At 42.0% G+C, this 15,874-nt stretch overlaps 2 protein-coding genes across 8 annotated transcripts in view; one reads left to right on the plus strand and one right to left on the minus strand.

Moving 5' to 3' along the window:
- Positions 1–7,722, minus strand: part of MIGA1 (mitoguardin 1) — a 57,465-nt gene extending 49,743 nt beyond the window's left edge. Inside the window, exons 1-2 of one of the 5 annotated variants that reach the window (XM_074961495.1) lie at positions 7,531–7,722; positions 5,442–5,615 (exon numbers count right to left, since the gene is read on the minus strand). In XM_074961495.1, coding sequence (XP_074817596.1) covers positions 5,442–5,540 — 99 coding nt within the window. In that variant the 5' untranslated portion in view covers positions 5,541–5,615; positions 7,531–7,722. Of the gene's footprint in view, positions 1–5,441; positions 5,616–7,053; positions 7,460–7,530 lie in introns of those variants that run through there. The other 4 variants (XM_074961496.1, XM_074961497.1, XM_074961494.1 and 1 more) reach the window with 4 other exon arrangements.
- A 73-nt stretch (positions 7,723–7,795) lies between these two features.
- USP33 (ubiquitin specific peptidase 33) overlaps positions 7,796–15,874 on the plus strand; it is a 91,729-nt gene continuing 83,650 nt past the window's right edge. Inside the window, exon 1 of one of the 3 annotated variants that reach the window (XM_074961483.1) lies at positions 7,796–8,040. The gene's annotated coding sequence lies outside the window, so the exon portion shown is untranslated. Of the gene's footprint in view, positions 8,041–8,347; positions 8,471–15,874 lie in introns of those variants that run through there. The other 2 variants (XM_074961486.1, XM_074961484.1) reach the window with 2 other exon arrangements.

Here is a 15,874-nt window from a genome sequence, read left to right on the forward strand (position 1 = left end):
CCTACAATGTAACACTGAGCATATGGCTGTATATATTTGTTGACTAATAACTAGAAATAAAGGGTCAAACCTAGCTACATTACTATTAGCCAAAGGGGACTGGAGATTTCCTCCAATGCTCCCCAATGCCATTCTCCATTGTATTGTAGTTTAAATAAATTACCGAAATAATTGAAACCATATTCAATTATACCATAAAAGAGAGATTATATTGTATTATAATATATATGCAGAATTTTGAATTTTTTGGTACAGAATTCCCCCAGGAGTAGTGAGTGCAGCACCAGTGAAGACACAGTAAGACAGTTGTGGGCTTTGCAATGTGGCTTCTCACACCAGAAGTAGGCAATTCTGGGTGCCAGTCACCTCAGTGAAATCTTCACTAAAGATGTACCCCAAGAGTTGGAATCTTTTTAAAGCATTATTAAAATTTTACTGACTACCTAAGGAATTCACACTGAAACTTTCAGGTAAACATTTTTAAATATCAGTAACTGTCAGATCCCATAGCTACTTTCCAAACTATTTACCCAACAGCTTTAAAAATAAAGAAACAAAAAAACCATGAGGAACAGCAAAGACCTCAATGGACTAACGTTTTTTGGATCAGTATCCCTCCTCTTTCCACAATTTAAGAAACATAATTTATTCCTTTTTTTAAGTTTGAAACACGTGCTTACACTTTGTATTTGGCTAGCAGAGTGATATTTTACTTCTACATTTTTGTCTGGATATAAGCCACTTTCATTTGAAATTTTAACATTAAGTTTTACGGAAAACCTGACGTTATAAATGCACAATAAAGCACAATTCTGCATTGGCAGAGAAATAAACTAGGTGATTAAATATAATAGCCTCAGACTGAGTCTCAGTCTCTAACATCTATGAATTTCTTCTGTGAATCTCTCTATATAATGTGATAAACAGTAAAATTCAGATACCAATAAGAAACACTCTAAATATGCAACAACTGGAATTAAAAATATTAACAAAACTTTGAACATCTGAAGTGGCAAACAGTTCAGGAAAGTAAAGAAAAAAATTTAATGGAAAATGAGGTGCTAGATCATAAGTAGGGGATTTATGCTGTTTTGGTGGTAGAGAGCAGAAAACAGAAACCCAGCACTTTGGGGCTCCCACAGAGGGTGGGCATAGTGGTTTTACAGCATGCCCCTCCCTCAGAATAAGGGCATGGCTGGAACATCTCAGCTGTCTGGCAATCCTCAGCTGTAGATTGCCTGGAGATATAATTAGCCAGGTATAATTTAAAGAAACCCTGAGGTTGCAAATTACACTTCAGATAAGGCCAGCCTTTAGCCAGTCACAGGGTAAGACAGCTGGAAAGAGTCTAGAGCCACCTCTGCCCCTCATCCCAACCCTCACAGTGTATCACGGCCAGAGCTGTAGATCTAGTCCAAGATTGAAAACACAAGTTTATATAAACACGAAGGCTGTCAATTAGTTGCAGTCAACTCACGTGATTAAAAAAAGTTAATCACGATTAATTGCAGTTTTAATTGCGCTGATAAACAGAATACCAATCGAAATTTGTTAAATATTTTGGATGTTTTTCTACATTTTCAGATACATTGATTTCAACTACAATACAGAAGTGTACAGGACTCACTTTATATTATTTTTATTACAAATATTTGCAATGTAAAAATGATAAACAAAAGAAATAGCATTTTTCAATTCACCTCATACAATTACCGTAGTGCACGCTCCTTTTCATGAAAGCGCAATTTACAAATGTAGATTTTTGTTGTTGTTACCTAACTGCACTCAAAAACAAAACAATGTAACACTTTAGAGCCTACAAGTCCACTCAGTCCTACTTCTTCTTCAGCCAATCGCTCAGAGAAACAAGTTTTTTACATTTGTAGGAAATAATGCTGCCCACTTCTTGTTTTCAGTGTCACCTGAAAGTGAGAATGAGCGTTCGCATGGCACTGTTGCAGCCAGCGTTGCAAGATATTTGTGTGTCAGATGCACTAAAGATTCATATGTCCCTTCATGCTTCAACCACCATTCCAGAGAACATGCGTCCATGCTGATGATGGGTTCTGCTCAATAATGATCCAAAGCAGTGCAGATGAATGCATATTCATTTTCATCATCTGAGTCAGATGCCACCAGTAGAAGGTTGATTTTCATTTTTGGTGGTTCGACTTTCCACATCAGAGTATTGCTCTTTTAAGACTTCTGAAAGCATGCTCCACATCCCATCCCGATCAGATTTTGGAAGGCACTTCAGATTCTTAAACCTTGTGTCGAGTACTGTAGCTAGCTTTAGAAATCTCACATTGGTACCTTCTTTGCGTTTTGTCAAATCTGTTGTGAAAGTGTTCTTAAAATGAACAACGTGTGCTGGGTCATCATCCAAGACTGCTATAACATGAAATATATGGCAGAAAGTGGGTAAAGCCATGGAGCGGGAGACATACAATTCTCCCTCAAGGACTTCAGTCACAAATTTAATTAACAAATTATTTTTTTAAATGAGCCTCATCAGCATGAAAGCATGTCCTCTGGAATAGTGACCAAAGCATGAAGGGGCATACGAATGTTTAGCATATCTGACATGTAAATACCTTGCAATGCTGACTACAAAAGTACCATGCCAACATCTGTTCTCACTTTCAGGTGACATTATAAATAAGAAGCTGTCAGCTTTATCTCCCGTAAATGTAAACAAACTTGTTTGTCTGAGCAATTGGCTGAACAAGTAGGAGGACTGAGTGGACTTGTAGGCGCTAAAATGTTACATTGTTTTATTTTTGAATGCAGGTTTTTTTTTGGTACATAATTTATGTAAGTTCAACTTTCATGATAAAGAGATTTCACTACAGTACTTGTATTAGGTGAACTGAAAAATACTCTTATTTGTACAGTGCAAATATTTATAAAAAAATATAAAGTGAGCACGGTACACTTTGTATTTTGTTGTAATTGAAATATATTTGAAAATGTGTAAACCATCCAAAAAATTTATATAAATAGTATTCTATCATCAACAGCACGATTAATCATGATTAATTTTTTATTCGCTTGACAGCCCTAATAAATACTGTTGTCAGAACTAATCTGAAAAGAGAAGCATTAAAAACCCAGCAGGACTGCAAAACAAGATTACAGTGAGCAAATATCAACAGAATATTTAAGAATACACACATGTATTTAAATAAAAAGGCTAGTTGCAATTATTTATAATAATGAATTACATAAGATTCAGGTTTTTAAAAAAATTTAATTAGATATTGTGGGATTTATTTTTCCACACAATTGTGCATGCATATATGATGGAACAATTGAACAGACATAAAGGAGAGCTTTAGGATGTAAAATTAATCCTACAGTTGGACACAATATTAATAGAGTGCATTAGCTTGGTGACAACATTGCAGCAACACAGGGTGAGACCAGCGGACTCAGTGCGTTGAGATCTGAGCTGGTTTTACAGGAGAAAGAATGAGTATTTCAGCAGTGACTACTCTCATTTTTTGTAGTAAAACAAGAAAAATAATCTTATTTTGGGTACTAATAAGTATGCAAGTTATACACCATAAAATAAAAATGTTTATAGTTGTATTTCAATACATAATGTATTTAATGAAGCCACTAGTTTTATACACTGAAATTAAATATGAATCAGTGTCTTTACTTTTTAGAAACATCTGTAGACGGTCCTGACTGTAGACCAGTGGTTCTCAAACTTTTAATTTATAAGGGGGGGGGGGGGGAGGGGTAATACAAAAGCACTTTGTTATATAACATCATTATAAATGCTGGAGGCAAAGCGGGGTTTGGGGTGGAGGCTAACACCTCATGAACCCCCATGCAATAACCACACGATCCCCGGAGGGGTCCCGACCCCCAGTTTGAGAGCCCCTGCTGTAGACCAAGTTTTGATTTCCTGTCAAAGTGGCTGTGTGGATTAAATGGAGAACGAGATCTGGATCCAATTTTATATTTTATTTATTTATTTATTTTACAGACTAGTAGCATTCCACCTTTTTCTACATGGTAGGGTAACAGGACATGGACTTTTCTTCAGCCATAATGCCCTACAAGGGAATTCTGTGCCAAAAAAAATAAGAATTCTGTGCATAATATTTTAAAATTCTGCAAATTTCTGCATATTTTATTTGTCAAAATAACACTGTATAATTATGCCAGTTTCCATTATTTTGGTAATTTACTTCAAAATATCTGTTAGCAACAATACAGACAACAAAAAGATTCCCCCCAGGAGTAGAGAGTTAAAGAAATCCATACGACAACCCTGTTTCTCTGCCTCGTTCCCCCCACAATCTAGCTGCGGGGCCAGACACCTACACCCCCTTCCCCCAGAGACCAGCCATGCCCCCAGCCCAGACACCCATACCCCCTCCCCTTCTGACCCAGACACCCGCACCCTCTTCTCCCAGAGCCCAGCCGCAGGGCACCCCCTCCCCTACAGAGCTCAGCCATGCCTTACCCCAGCCCAGACACCTGCACTCCCTCCTGACCAGAGCCCAGCCGTGGGCCCCCCAGCTCAGACACCCGCGCCCACTCCCTCCCAGAACCCAGGTCCAGGGCATCCCACAGTCCTGACACCCACACTCCCCTACCCAACAGAGCCATTAGCTAAGATTTTTGGGGATATTCAGTTATAAGGAGGTACTGAAGATAGAAAACAGGCTGGATGTAAACCAAGAAGCTCTCAACTACAGATCGCCCCTATGTATGTATTACCTACAGTACAACCTCAGAGTTATGAGCACTAGAGTTACAAACTGATCAGTTAACCATACACCTCATTTGGAATCGGAAGTATGCAATCATATCAGGCAGCAGCAGCAAAAACAAAAAAAATACTGTACAGTATTAAACGTAAGTTACTAAAAAAAAAAAAAAAAAAAAAAAGAAAAAAAAAAAGGAAAAGCAGCATTTTTTTCCTGCATAGTGAAGTTTCAAAGCTATACGAAGCCAATGTTCAGTTGTAAACTTTTGAAAGAACCATAATATTTTATTCAGAGTTATGAACAACCTCCATTTCTGAGGTGTTTGTAACTCTGAAGTTCTACTGTATTGTAAATGAATCTGATAGTTAATGCACTCACCTCATTAATCTTTACATTTAGTGTGACAATTCATTAACACAAGTTCATTAAAAAAAAATCTACACTCTAGGAAAACATTTTGAAATGAACCAAATAATACTACTCAAGGATTAATCACGTTTGAACATAAAGAGTGTGATATCTGACTTATCAGCAGAGATCTGTCGCAATGAAGGCACATACTAATGCAGAGAGAGCAGCCTCTGCTACTACCAAATATTATGCACAGAATAACTGATTTAAAACAAACATTATAAAAATTAACCAAGAAACATTTTCAGATCTGTCTCTAAAAACAGCCCACCCCAAATGAGACTACTGAAATATATTAATTACCTGGATGACAGAATAACACCAGGAAAGTGGAAAATCAAATACCCGTAAAGCTGCTGTCCTCAAAGAAAAGTGTGTCTCACTAACAGCTTCTTCCGACATGGCTCCTTCTCTCCCATTACCTCATTAAGTAAAACTACTTCGAAAACATTTTAGTCACACATGGTATCTCAGAGTCTGCCAAATGAAAATTACATGTTAAATTATATATCGCAAGCATATACATAGTTTTCTTCTGAAAACTTCCAATAACCTTACATTATAGGATACATATTTATTTTGAGTAACGTTTATATGAAGGGGTGAAACTAGTGTTCTCAGTAGCAACTACCAAGAATAGATTGAAAAACTGAAATATAATTAGGCCCAAATACTTTTAACTGCTCTGTAGAGAAAGCTCCCCATATTCAATCATGGGGATCCACACATGGAACAGCTTGCAAGATAGAGACTTCAGTTCTTTTCTTATGCATAACCCCCATACCAAATTTACTTCTGCAAGTCATGATCTCTGTTTTTTAGGAAACAAAATCTGCTGCTAAAAGAATTTGGAAATCTTAAAATTGAATAATCAGTGACCATAGAGTTAAAGCACTTGAAGTATCTCCTCTCCCCTTTAAGATATGAATCTCCTACAATCACACAACGGGGAATAATGTGGCTGCTCAAAGTTGCTGCAGTTTCATTTCTTAAAGGGAATTTCGTTACTTACTCTCAATCAAGCCAGATACAAAGTAAAAAGCAAAAGGGCCACATAGACAGGCTGCAGGGTCAGTTGTAGAGACAGGCCATTTGGTACCTGTCAAGTAGTTCATCATATGGCAGGGGTGACCCTCTGAACAGCATAAGACAATCTTCAGAAGTTTGAGAGCAAGGATACAACTGCCAGGGCTCAGGGTTTTTGCCCCGCTTCTACTGAAGCCCCGAGACCTGGCAGATGTGCCCAGCAGGGCTGAAGCCCCAAATCCCCACTCCATGCTGGGCAGAAGCTAGAGGTGATGCATCAGGGAAGGGCATAGGCAGGTCACATGACCTCCCAGATTTTTGCCAGGGTTTGCTGGACCCACTCAGTCACATGGTGCTGCCAGGCCTCCTCCCTGCAGGGCAGCTGCTAGAGCTGGAGAGCTGTGGCCATGGGGGAAGGCAGCAGCAAATAGCTGGGAACAGCAGGGGGAAAGCCCCTGCATCTCTCTGTAGAGCTAAAATAGAAAGGCCTCTCCGTGCAGCTCCCACTGTTTGCCATTGTCTCTCCAGAGGGAGCTAACACTTGGGAGCTGCAGGGAGGGGCCATTGAGGATAAGAGAGGAAGCATGCCTGGTGTGACCTGACTCAAGCGGGGGGTGGGGGGAGAGAGGAGTTGAACCTTTAAATTGTGCCACAGCCAGCACCAGTTATTTCTGGCAGAAGCCCCCCTGTCCTCACCACAGGGCAGAAGCCCTGAGCTCCCCCCACCCACACTCTGATAGGCAGAGAATGGGGGTGATATAGGAGGGAATCCACGAGCCACACTTTAATGGTAAAAAAGCTACGTGTAGCCCAGGAGCTGCAGTTTGGCCACCCCTATCACAGGGTGAAAGGCAGAGAAATTTCTCCCCATCCTAAACTATCCACCTACCCTGCACTCGGTCTCCGTGATGTTCCTGGGGAAGGACCGTCCTTTCCCCTCTCTGCCGGCCCCACCTCCGAGGCGCTGTGAAGAGCGCACCCTTGTGCCCGCCTCCGGCGGCTAGCGCTAGCTAATCTCCGCAGCCTGCCGCTGGGGCGCGAGACACACCTGCCCCGGGGTGCTGAGAGCTGCCTCAGTCTTCCGGGCCGGGGGCTCAGAGGGCCCCTCGCTTAGCACCCGTCGTGCCACCGGGACACTCACCGCGCAGTGTACGCGCTGCACGGGTTCGCGCCCCCCGAGAACAGGGCGGGAGCCGCCCTTACCCGGTCAGGAGCAGGACCCGCGCCGAGAAATGGCCGCAGCCAGCTCAGGGGCAAACACACAGCACCCCATCACCCCGCCCATGCGCAGACAGAGGCTCGCTCTCCCCCCGGCGGTGCCCCACCCAGGCCGCGCTGCAGGGCTCCGGCCGACGCCCCAAGTTACCTGCCGGCTGTAAGAACAGCAGCCAGTGCCCTGCCCCAACAGCGCCCTCACCGCACCGCCCGCTGCTAGGAGACGGACAGGAGATCTACTTCCGGTGTCAAAAAAAAAAAAAGAAACACAGGCGGGAGGGAGTCACCATCTACTTCACGTGAGTAATACATTGTAAGAGTCAGTCAGCGTCATCTTCGTGCGACCCCCAGCCCCACCATCTTTGTGCGGGGCGACGCTGTCAGAATGTGTGCGATACGCCCAGTCCCGCCATCTTTGGGCGGGGCGAAGCGATCCGAATGTGAGCGATACACCCAGCCTCGCCATCTTTGTGGGGGGCGACGCTGTCCGAATGTGTGCGAGAGATACAACCAAGCACCGCCATCTTTGTGAGGGGCGCACGTCATCGTCCGGGGCAGACCTGCTGCTACAGCAGGCAGGCGAAGCGGCAGGAGCCGCCGCTGCGGGCAGCGAGGGACAAGCGAATAGCGGGGTCCGTGTGCGCTGGGCACCGCGAACCAGGTAAGGCCGCCGCGCAGCGAGTCCTCGGCCCGGACGCCCCTTCCTTCCCCCTGCGGCAACCTCCGCACGTCGCCTGCCGCCTCGTCTGGGCGCTGGGTCCTCCCTGCGGAGACCTCTCCCTGGGGGCTCCTTCCCTGAGGCGGGCGGGCCCTGCCCCTCGCGCCTGGGCGCTGACACTGCCGCCTCCTCCGCCAGTCCCCCGCGCTGCCTCGGGCCCGGCACGGTCCCCCTTCGGACCCGCCCTCCCCGTGCGAGGCCGCCTCTTTGCGCCCCCGGTGTCCCGGCCCCTCCTAGGCAGCGGTCATGTGGAGCCTGTTCCCAGTCACGGCCACTCCCCGAGCCGGCGGTGCTGGGGGCTGCTTATTCTGTAACTAACGAGCGGCGCTGCGGGAGCCGGCAGGAGGGAGCGTGGTCGAGAGGCCAGCAGCAGGTGCGGGTCTGGTCGCCGCTATGCCGGTTTGCCCTGGGTTGCGCTGTGTAATGGGCCTGCCCGCGGCTGGTGTCTGGAGGGGTCTGCTCGGCGCTGCTGCCCGCGCAGAGCCGCACGCGTTGCTGCAGCATCAGCCACTGGGCCGCCTGAGCGAAGAGGGGTCTGCGGAGTGTGGGTGCTCTGCTGGTAACAGCTGGCTGAGACCATCAAGTCTCCCTAAGCGGAGTTTCCCTCATTCAATAAAGCTGTCATTTAACAAGCGGGTATGATGTTAATACTTTCGTAGCCCTGAGATTCGGGGTGTGAGGCACATAGATATGTGGCAGTATTTGCCGGGAATTTACATTTATTTTACGGTGGTGATAGCTAAGGAGCATGGAGACAGACTTCAGAAAGAGCTAATCAAATGAAGGGATAGGACAACATGATTGCCCATAAAATGAAACCTAGACACATTTCTCTTGTTCCTATAATGCTTGTAAATGTAAGCAGTGCTGTGCAATAGGTAAAATGTGCCAGATACTGCAGTATAATGTATATTGTGAAAATCAGTCTAAACTTCTACGTGATGATGGGCTCCGAGCTAGCAGAATCCTCATAGAATTAGGGTGTACAGTTCCCTATGCTGTGTTAGTGGAATTTTTAATTAAAACAAAAAAATAAATGAGTTGTTTGGATGTATCAAAATAGGATGGAAAATTAAACACAAATGACCTTATACCTAAAGAGTATACTCTCATTTTGAGTATGGTTTTATTTTGAGTTTCCTTTTATTCAGAGAGCACAGGAATTACAAGAACAAAGAATAGTGAAAATGGTTTGCCTGTAAAAATACTACTTGCCTAGGATGAGTTTTGCATCTCAGAGCAGGGACAATACTGTATTTTCTTCTGTTCTTCTCAGTGTTATCTCTGAACATGCTATTGGCAGTTGACAACAATATGGCAGTGTTTCATAATAAGTGTAGAAAAGCAGATTTTGTGTTTGGGCTGATAAAGCATTGTCGATATTCTAAGGATAGAATAGATGTATTGATGGGGTTTACATAAAATGAAGTGGTGGGAGATTACTCCTGGGAAGAAGACTGTAAAGCATCTTTAATCAATTGGTAAATTAAAGGATAAAGTGACATAGAAGCCATGTTCCTTTTGTCACATCTCTTAATGTAGGAACAAAGATGCTCAAAACTCAAAATAAATGTGAAAAGCTATTCTTTGTGTAATTTATAGTCAACATGAAGAAATTACTGCTGTAGGAGATCAAGACACACTGTAACAGGATTTTTGAAAGGACTGGGTAGTTTTGTGAGCATTTATCATATATATACACATACACACAGAGCTATTTGATAGAAAAAATCTACAAATTAATTAATTGAATACATAAAGAAATCTGAAGCTTATTTGGGCATGTACTTTGCAATACTGTGAATTGAATGCAGTGTTGGGTTTTTTTTTTTTTTAATGTACAAGTGGTGGCATAACAGTTGCTGAAAGACCCATAACTTTGGATTTCTTGACTTTTTTGTATTTAAATCTTCAGGTATAATGTTGCACGAACAGCACTGTAGCCATATTTCTTTTATTGAAAAAAATGAAATAAATGCCCTTGAATGTGTGGTTATTGAAGTTAACACAGGTGCAAATGAAGACCTTGATCCTAAAACTTGATCTGCGCAGGCAAACCCTTATGTCATCATGGAGCCAGTTGCAGAATTAGAGCCAAATCTGATCCACATTTATTTCTGCCCAAAGTTCAAAGTGATGGTCTTTGAGTGTTTTGAAATCATTTCAACTCTTATTAGTGGTCAACTTTATTTTTAGTTACTTACTTAACATAATTAAATTTCCATGACTGGCATGTAATACCGTATAAGGCAATCACTATCTTTATTGATTAACTTTCTGAATGTTGTATTTTTAATAAACAGTCTTAACTTAAACGGCATTATTTTTCTATTTGTGCCAAGACTAAGACTTTGTTTCCTCGTGATTTTATTTCTGTATGTTTAATCATGATGAACATGAATTCTTTCAGAATCCTACAAAACTTATTTGGATCTGTTCATTGTATATAGTATATATTGATTAGCAATCAGGAAAAAATCCTATGAAATCACTGGTAAAATAGCTGTATATTTTAAGGCCTTCAACATAAAGAAGGAAGTAGGATGTGTGTATTTATTTATACATTCCAGTACACTATAGAATTTCTATAGTTGAGGTAGATGAACAATTGCTTACATTAAATACTTTATATGATTTTGTTTTAATATATCGTGACGCTATCTAAATCTAAGTGGAAATGGGGTGTAAGCTTCAGGGTCTGTGCATGAGCCTGTCAGATCCTTTTGGTGTTATCTGGATTGTCTATCTCAATGTTTGAGAGGTTAGGGACCCTTTTCAATTATAGGACTTTTATGGATGAGGTAGTTCTTCAGTGTTAAGCATTATGCAAGTCTGTGGTGCTGTGGAATTATAAGTAGTAAATGGAGAAAGAGGCTGCCTAACATAAAGATTTAAGATGCCACTCACATTGCTCTAATTGTCAGATCTGCTCAGCATGAAAGAGTATTATATAACATATTTTGATTTTTAAGATGAGCCTAACAGTGTCAATACCTTACTTCTGTAGGACCACAATTGTGCATGGTGCTATACATGGTCACTTACTTATTTAGCACATTTTCATTTACTGTGTAACAGGTCCATATCTTGAAAAGAAAATGTATGATTGGTTCAGTGACCGTATGGTACAATATACAAGAACATAAGAATATCCATACTGGGTCAGTGCTGCGGTCCATCTAACCCAGTATCCTATCTTTTGAAAGTGTTCAGTGCCAGGTGCTTCAGAGGGAATGAACAGGACAGGGTAATTATGAGTGATCCATCCTCTGTCATCCAGTCCCAGCTTCTGGCAGTTGGAGGTTTAGGGACATTGTAGCATGGGATTGTTCACCGGACAATCTTGGCTAATAGCCATAGAGACCAGTACTTAATAGAATAAACATCCTGATAGAAGCTTTTGGGAAGATAACCGAGGGAAGTAGCACATTAACTGGAAGTGTTTTTCTAAGTGAACAGGAGCCACTGGAGAGGCACTGTGGTCTAGTGGGTAGAGCAGTGAACTAGGTATGAGGAGACTTGTGTTCTGTTCCCAACTCTGCTACTGTCTTATTGTGTGACTTTTGGGCAAGCTCATAGAATCATAGAACTGGAAGGGACCTCGAGACATCATCTAGTCCAGTCCCCTGCCCTTGTGGAAGGACTAATTATCTTGACCATTCCTGACAAGTGTGTGTCTAACCTGCTCTTAAAAATCTCCAATGATGGAGATTCCACAACCTCCGTACACAATGTATTCCAGGGTTTAACCACCCTTTTTTTCTAATGTCCAACCGAAACCTCCCTTGCTGCAATTTAAGACCATTGCTTCTTGTCCTATCCTCAGAGGTCAAAAAGAAAAATTTTTCTCCCTCTCCTTGTAACAACCTTTTACATACTTGAAAACTGTTATGTCTCCTCAGTCTTCTCTTTTCTAGACTAAACAAACCCAATTTTTTCAATCTTCCCTCATAGGTCATGTTTTCTAGATCTTTAATCATTTTTGTTGCTCTTCTCTGGACGCTCTCCAATTTGTCCCCATCCTTCCTGAAGTGTGGTACCCAGAACTGGAAATAATACTCCAGTTGAGGCCTAATCAGCGCGGAGTAGAGTGGAAGAATTGCTTCTCGTGTCTTATTTACAGCACTCCTGCTAATACATCCCAGAATGATGTTCGCCTTTTTTACAATGGCGTTACACTGTTGACTCATATTTAGCTTGTGATCCACAATGATCCCAAGATCCCTTCCCACAGTATTCCTTCCTAGGCAGTCATTTCCCATTTTGAATGTGTGCAACTTATTGTTCCTTCCTATGTGGAGTACTGTGCATTTGTCCTTATTGAATTTCATCCTATTTACTTCAGACCGTTTCTTCAGTTTGTCCAGATCATTTTAAATTTTAAGCCTATTCTCCAAAGCACTTGCAACCCCTCCCAGCTTGGTATAGTCCACAGACTTTATAAGCGTACTCTCTACGCCATTATCAAAATAATTGATGAAGATATTGAACAGAACCGGACCCAGAACTGATTATGCCCTTCCAGCATGACAGTTAACCACTGATAACTACTCTCTCGGAACGGTTTTCCATCCAGTTTTGCTCCCACCTTATAGTAGCTCCATCTAGGTTGCATTTCCCTAGTTTGTTTATGAGACGATCATATGAGACTGTATTGAAAGCCTTACTAAAGTCAAGATATACCACGTCTACTGCTTCCCCCTGTGCACAAGTCTTGTTACCCTGTCAAAGAAAGCTATCAGGTTGGTTTGACATGATTTGTTTTTGACAAATCCATGCTGACTGTTACTTATCACCTTATTATCTTCTAGATGTTTGCAAATTGATTGTTTAATTTTTTACTCCATTATCTTTCCGGGTACAGAAGTTAAGCTGATTTGTCTGTAATTCCCCGGGTTGTCCTTATATCCCTTTTTATAGATGGGCACTATATTTGCCCTTTTCTAGTTCTCTGGAGTGTCTTCCGTCTTCCATGACTTCTCGAAGATAATCGCTAATGGCTCAGATATCTTCTCAGTCGGCTCCTTGAGTATTCTAGAATGCATTTCATCAGGCCCTGGTGACTTGAAGACATCTAACTTGTCCAAATAATTTTTAACTTTTTCTTTCCCTATTTTAGCCTTTTCTGATCCTACCTCATTTTCACTGGCATTCACTACGTTAGACGTCGAATCACCACCAACTTTCTTGGTGAAAACTGAAACAAAGGAGTCATTAAGCACCTGTGCCATTTTCACATTTTGTGTTGTTGTTTTTCCCTCCTCATTGAATTGTTTCAGTTCTCTGTGCCTTTGTTTCCCCTTTTATCCTTTGCTCCTATTTTTGGGGGGGGTTGGACTTGTTGTGACACTGCATCCCCTATTCGTCATGGTGATATTATGGTATGATTATGGCATAATTCTGATGCATATTGTGCAAGATGGGTCATGTAGGATGTCATTGGTAAAGTTATGATTTGTTGAATATGCTTATCCTACTTGTATGCATGTATCATTTGTGTTTGAAGTTATGAATATTGACTGTGTTTCAAATGTAGTTACATCTGTATAAATGTAGTTATAGAGAGAGAGATTAAAAGTAGATGATTCGTTAACAATCAAGGCATGTAAAAAATCTGGGTTGGACATATACAGTACAGATCTTTAAGTCAGTTTCTTGTGCGCTCAACCTGTGGAGCACATTGATACTAGATGTAGAAGTTATTCATGGTTATTTTCTATTTCTGGAAGTTCCTATCAACAAGGAAATGTTTCTTGTGGCTTGTACAGATATTTTAAAATGTGAAACATTTTCTAACTGCCTTGTGTGGTAGAAACTTATTCTTCAGAACTCTCTCTCTCTTACGTACATTATTCCTTTTACTGTCCCATTCATGATGCTGAATACGTAAATGTAATTTTGTCCATGCTGCAGAAAAAGGAGGCTGTATTACCACAGGTTTTCATTTAATATTGTACAGTTAAACTGTGGCTCTTGTTTTTGATGTTGCAAGCCATTTTGTTTTCATTGTACATAAAGATACATCACACCTGGGTGATGCCCATTAGGCAAGATGCTTTCAGTCTAGATAGTGGGTGGGGAAGGGCCTATTCCAGGACAATGGGCCATTAGGAAAAACAATAGGAGAAGCTTATCCCCCACCTGGTGAGCCTTCCTGAGAAGATACAGACAGCCCGTAAGTAAGGCTGCTATGACTCTACAAGGACATATGACCAGACAACATGATTTTGGACTCCATCTTGGGATGTCAGTATTTTTCCACAAACCGGTCTGGAAACCAAGTTTTGAAACAAAGGGTTCCTGCCATATGCAAAAGCTATATAAGGCAGGGAGTGACATCATCTGACGTTCTTCACTCCACACCCAAGACAGCTCCTGGAAACACAGAGGAACAAAAACTGATCTCGGGGAAGTGTTGGGTTGCAGGCTAAAAAGATTTCTAGCCTGTGTATGAAAGACCTGGGGATTCCAAGCTGTAAAGCAAGTGCAGCTTGCCGCTTAAGAATCTGCAACCTGCTTGTATCATTTCTCAGGGTGAGAATCTAATTCATATCCAATCTATTTAGCATATTAAGATTAGTGTGCATTTTTGTTTGTTTGCTATGTAATCTGCTTTCATCTGTTTGCTATCCCTTATAATCACTTATAATCTATTTTTTTGTAGTTAATAAATTTGGTTTTGCTTTATCTAAATCAGTGAGTTGGAGTGAAGTGTAAGAAGATTGTAGCTCAAGGGGCAAAGACTGTTGCATATTCCTCTCCATGTTGAGGGATGGGCAAACTCTATGAGGTTACGGTGTACAGTTGCCAGTGCAGTGCAAGACAGTATCACTTTGGGTTTATACTGCAGTGAGGAGTGAGAGTCTGGAAAGCTTGAAAGTTGGCTGTTGTCTGTTGTATGTATTTAAGTGGCTTGGGTGAAGCTGCTCTCTCAGGTAGCTCAGCTTGGATGTGTGGCACCGCCTGCTGTCGTGTTGGGTGATAACAGGGCCTGGGTTAGGCTGGCTGTGTCTCCAACCATAGAAAGCAGTGTGAGCTGGGCCAATTCAACTGAGTGGTTACAGGGCTGCAGCGGTTTCTCACAGCTCTCAGACTGCACCCCAGGGGTGACAATCTGTGACATCTGACTTTCAGTGTATGTATATTGCCAAGCACAGTGGGGTCTCAGTCTCGGCTGGGTCCTCTAGATGCTACAGTCATACAAATAATAAGAGTGTAAAAGGGCACCAAGCTGGACTCAGGATTGACTACAAAGTGGAATGGAGTACTGAGGACAGAGGTGGAGCTTATGGAGTACTTTGAAAGGAGAACCTTGAAGTCAGTGCAGGTATTTGAGAAGTGGCTACTGTGGGAGGGAGAAATGTGGTCAGAGCAATGAGAAAGGAAGATAATCTTAGCTCCTGTATTTTAGATGGAGTAGAAAGGATGGAAAAAGGAGACGTGAGCAAGGAGGAGACTACAAGAAAGGATAAGGCACCAGAACATGAGTTGTTTTTTTGGCCACAAGGATAGAAGGAAAGAAAGGAAGGAATTAATTTTGGTAATAAAAGGAGAGAAGCCTTTTGAGCTCATCTATATGAGGGTCTGGCATTAGTATGGGATTCCCTGTATAAGCCAGTAACTGCTGCCTACTGCTAATGGAGGTCATTCATCATAGATGGACATAAATGAGAATATGTGTTCTTGATTCTAGATTGCTCTTTGGTACAGGCTGCATGTAGAAAAATAGGAGCTGAATTTGTGATCTTGGATTAACTGTATGAAAGGTTCAGCTGAA

Source organism: Natator depressus, chromosome 8 (genome assembly GCF_965152275.1).
Source record: "Natator depressus isolate rNatDep1 chromosome 8, rNatDep2.hap1, whole genome shotgun sequence".
Taxonomy (NCBI): Eukaryota; Metazoa; Chordata; order Testudines; family Cheloniidae; genus Natator; species Natator depressus.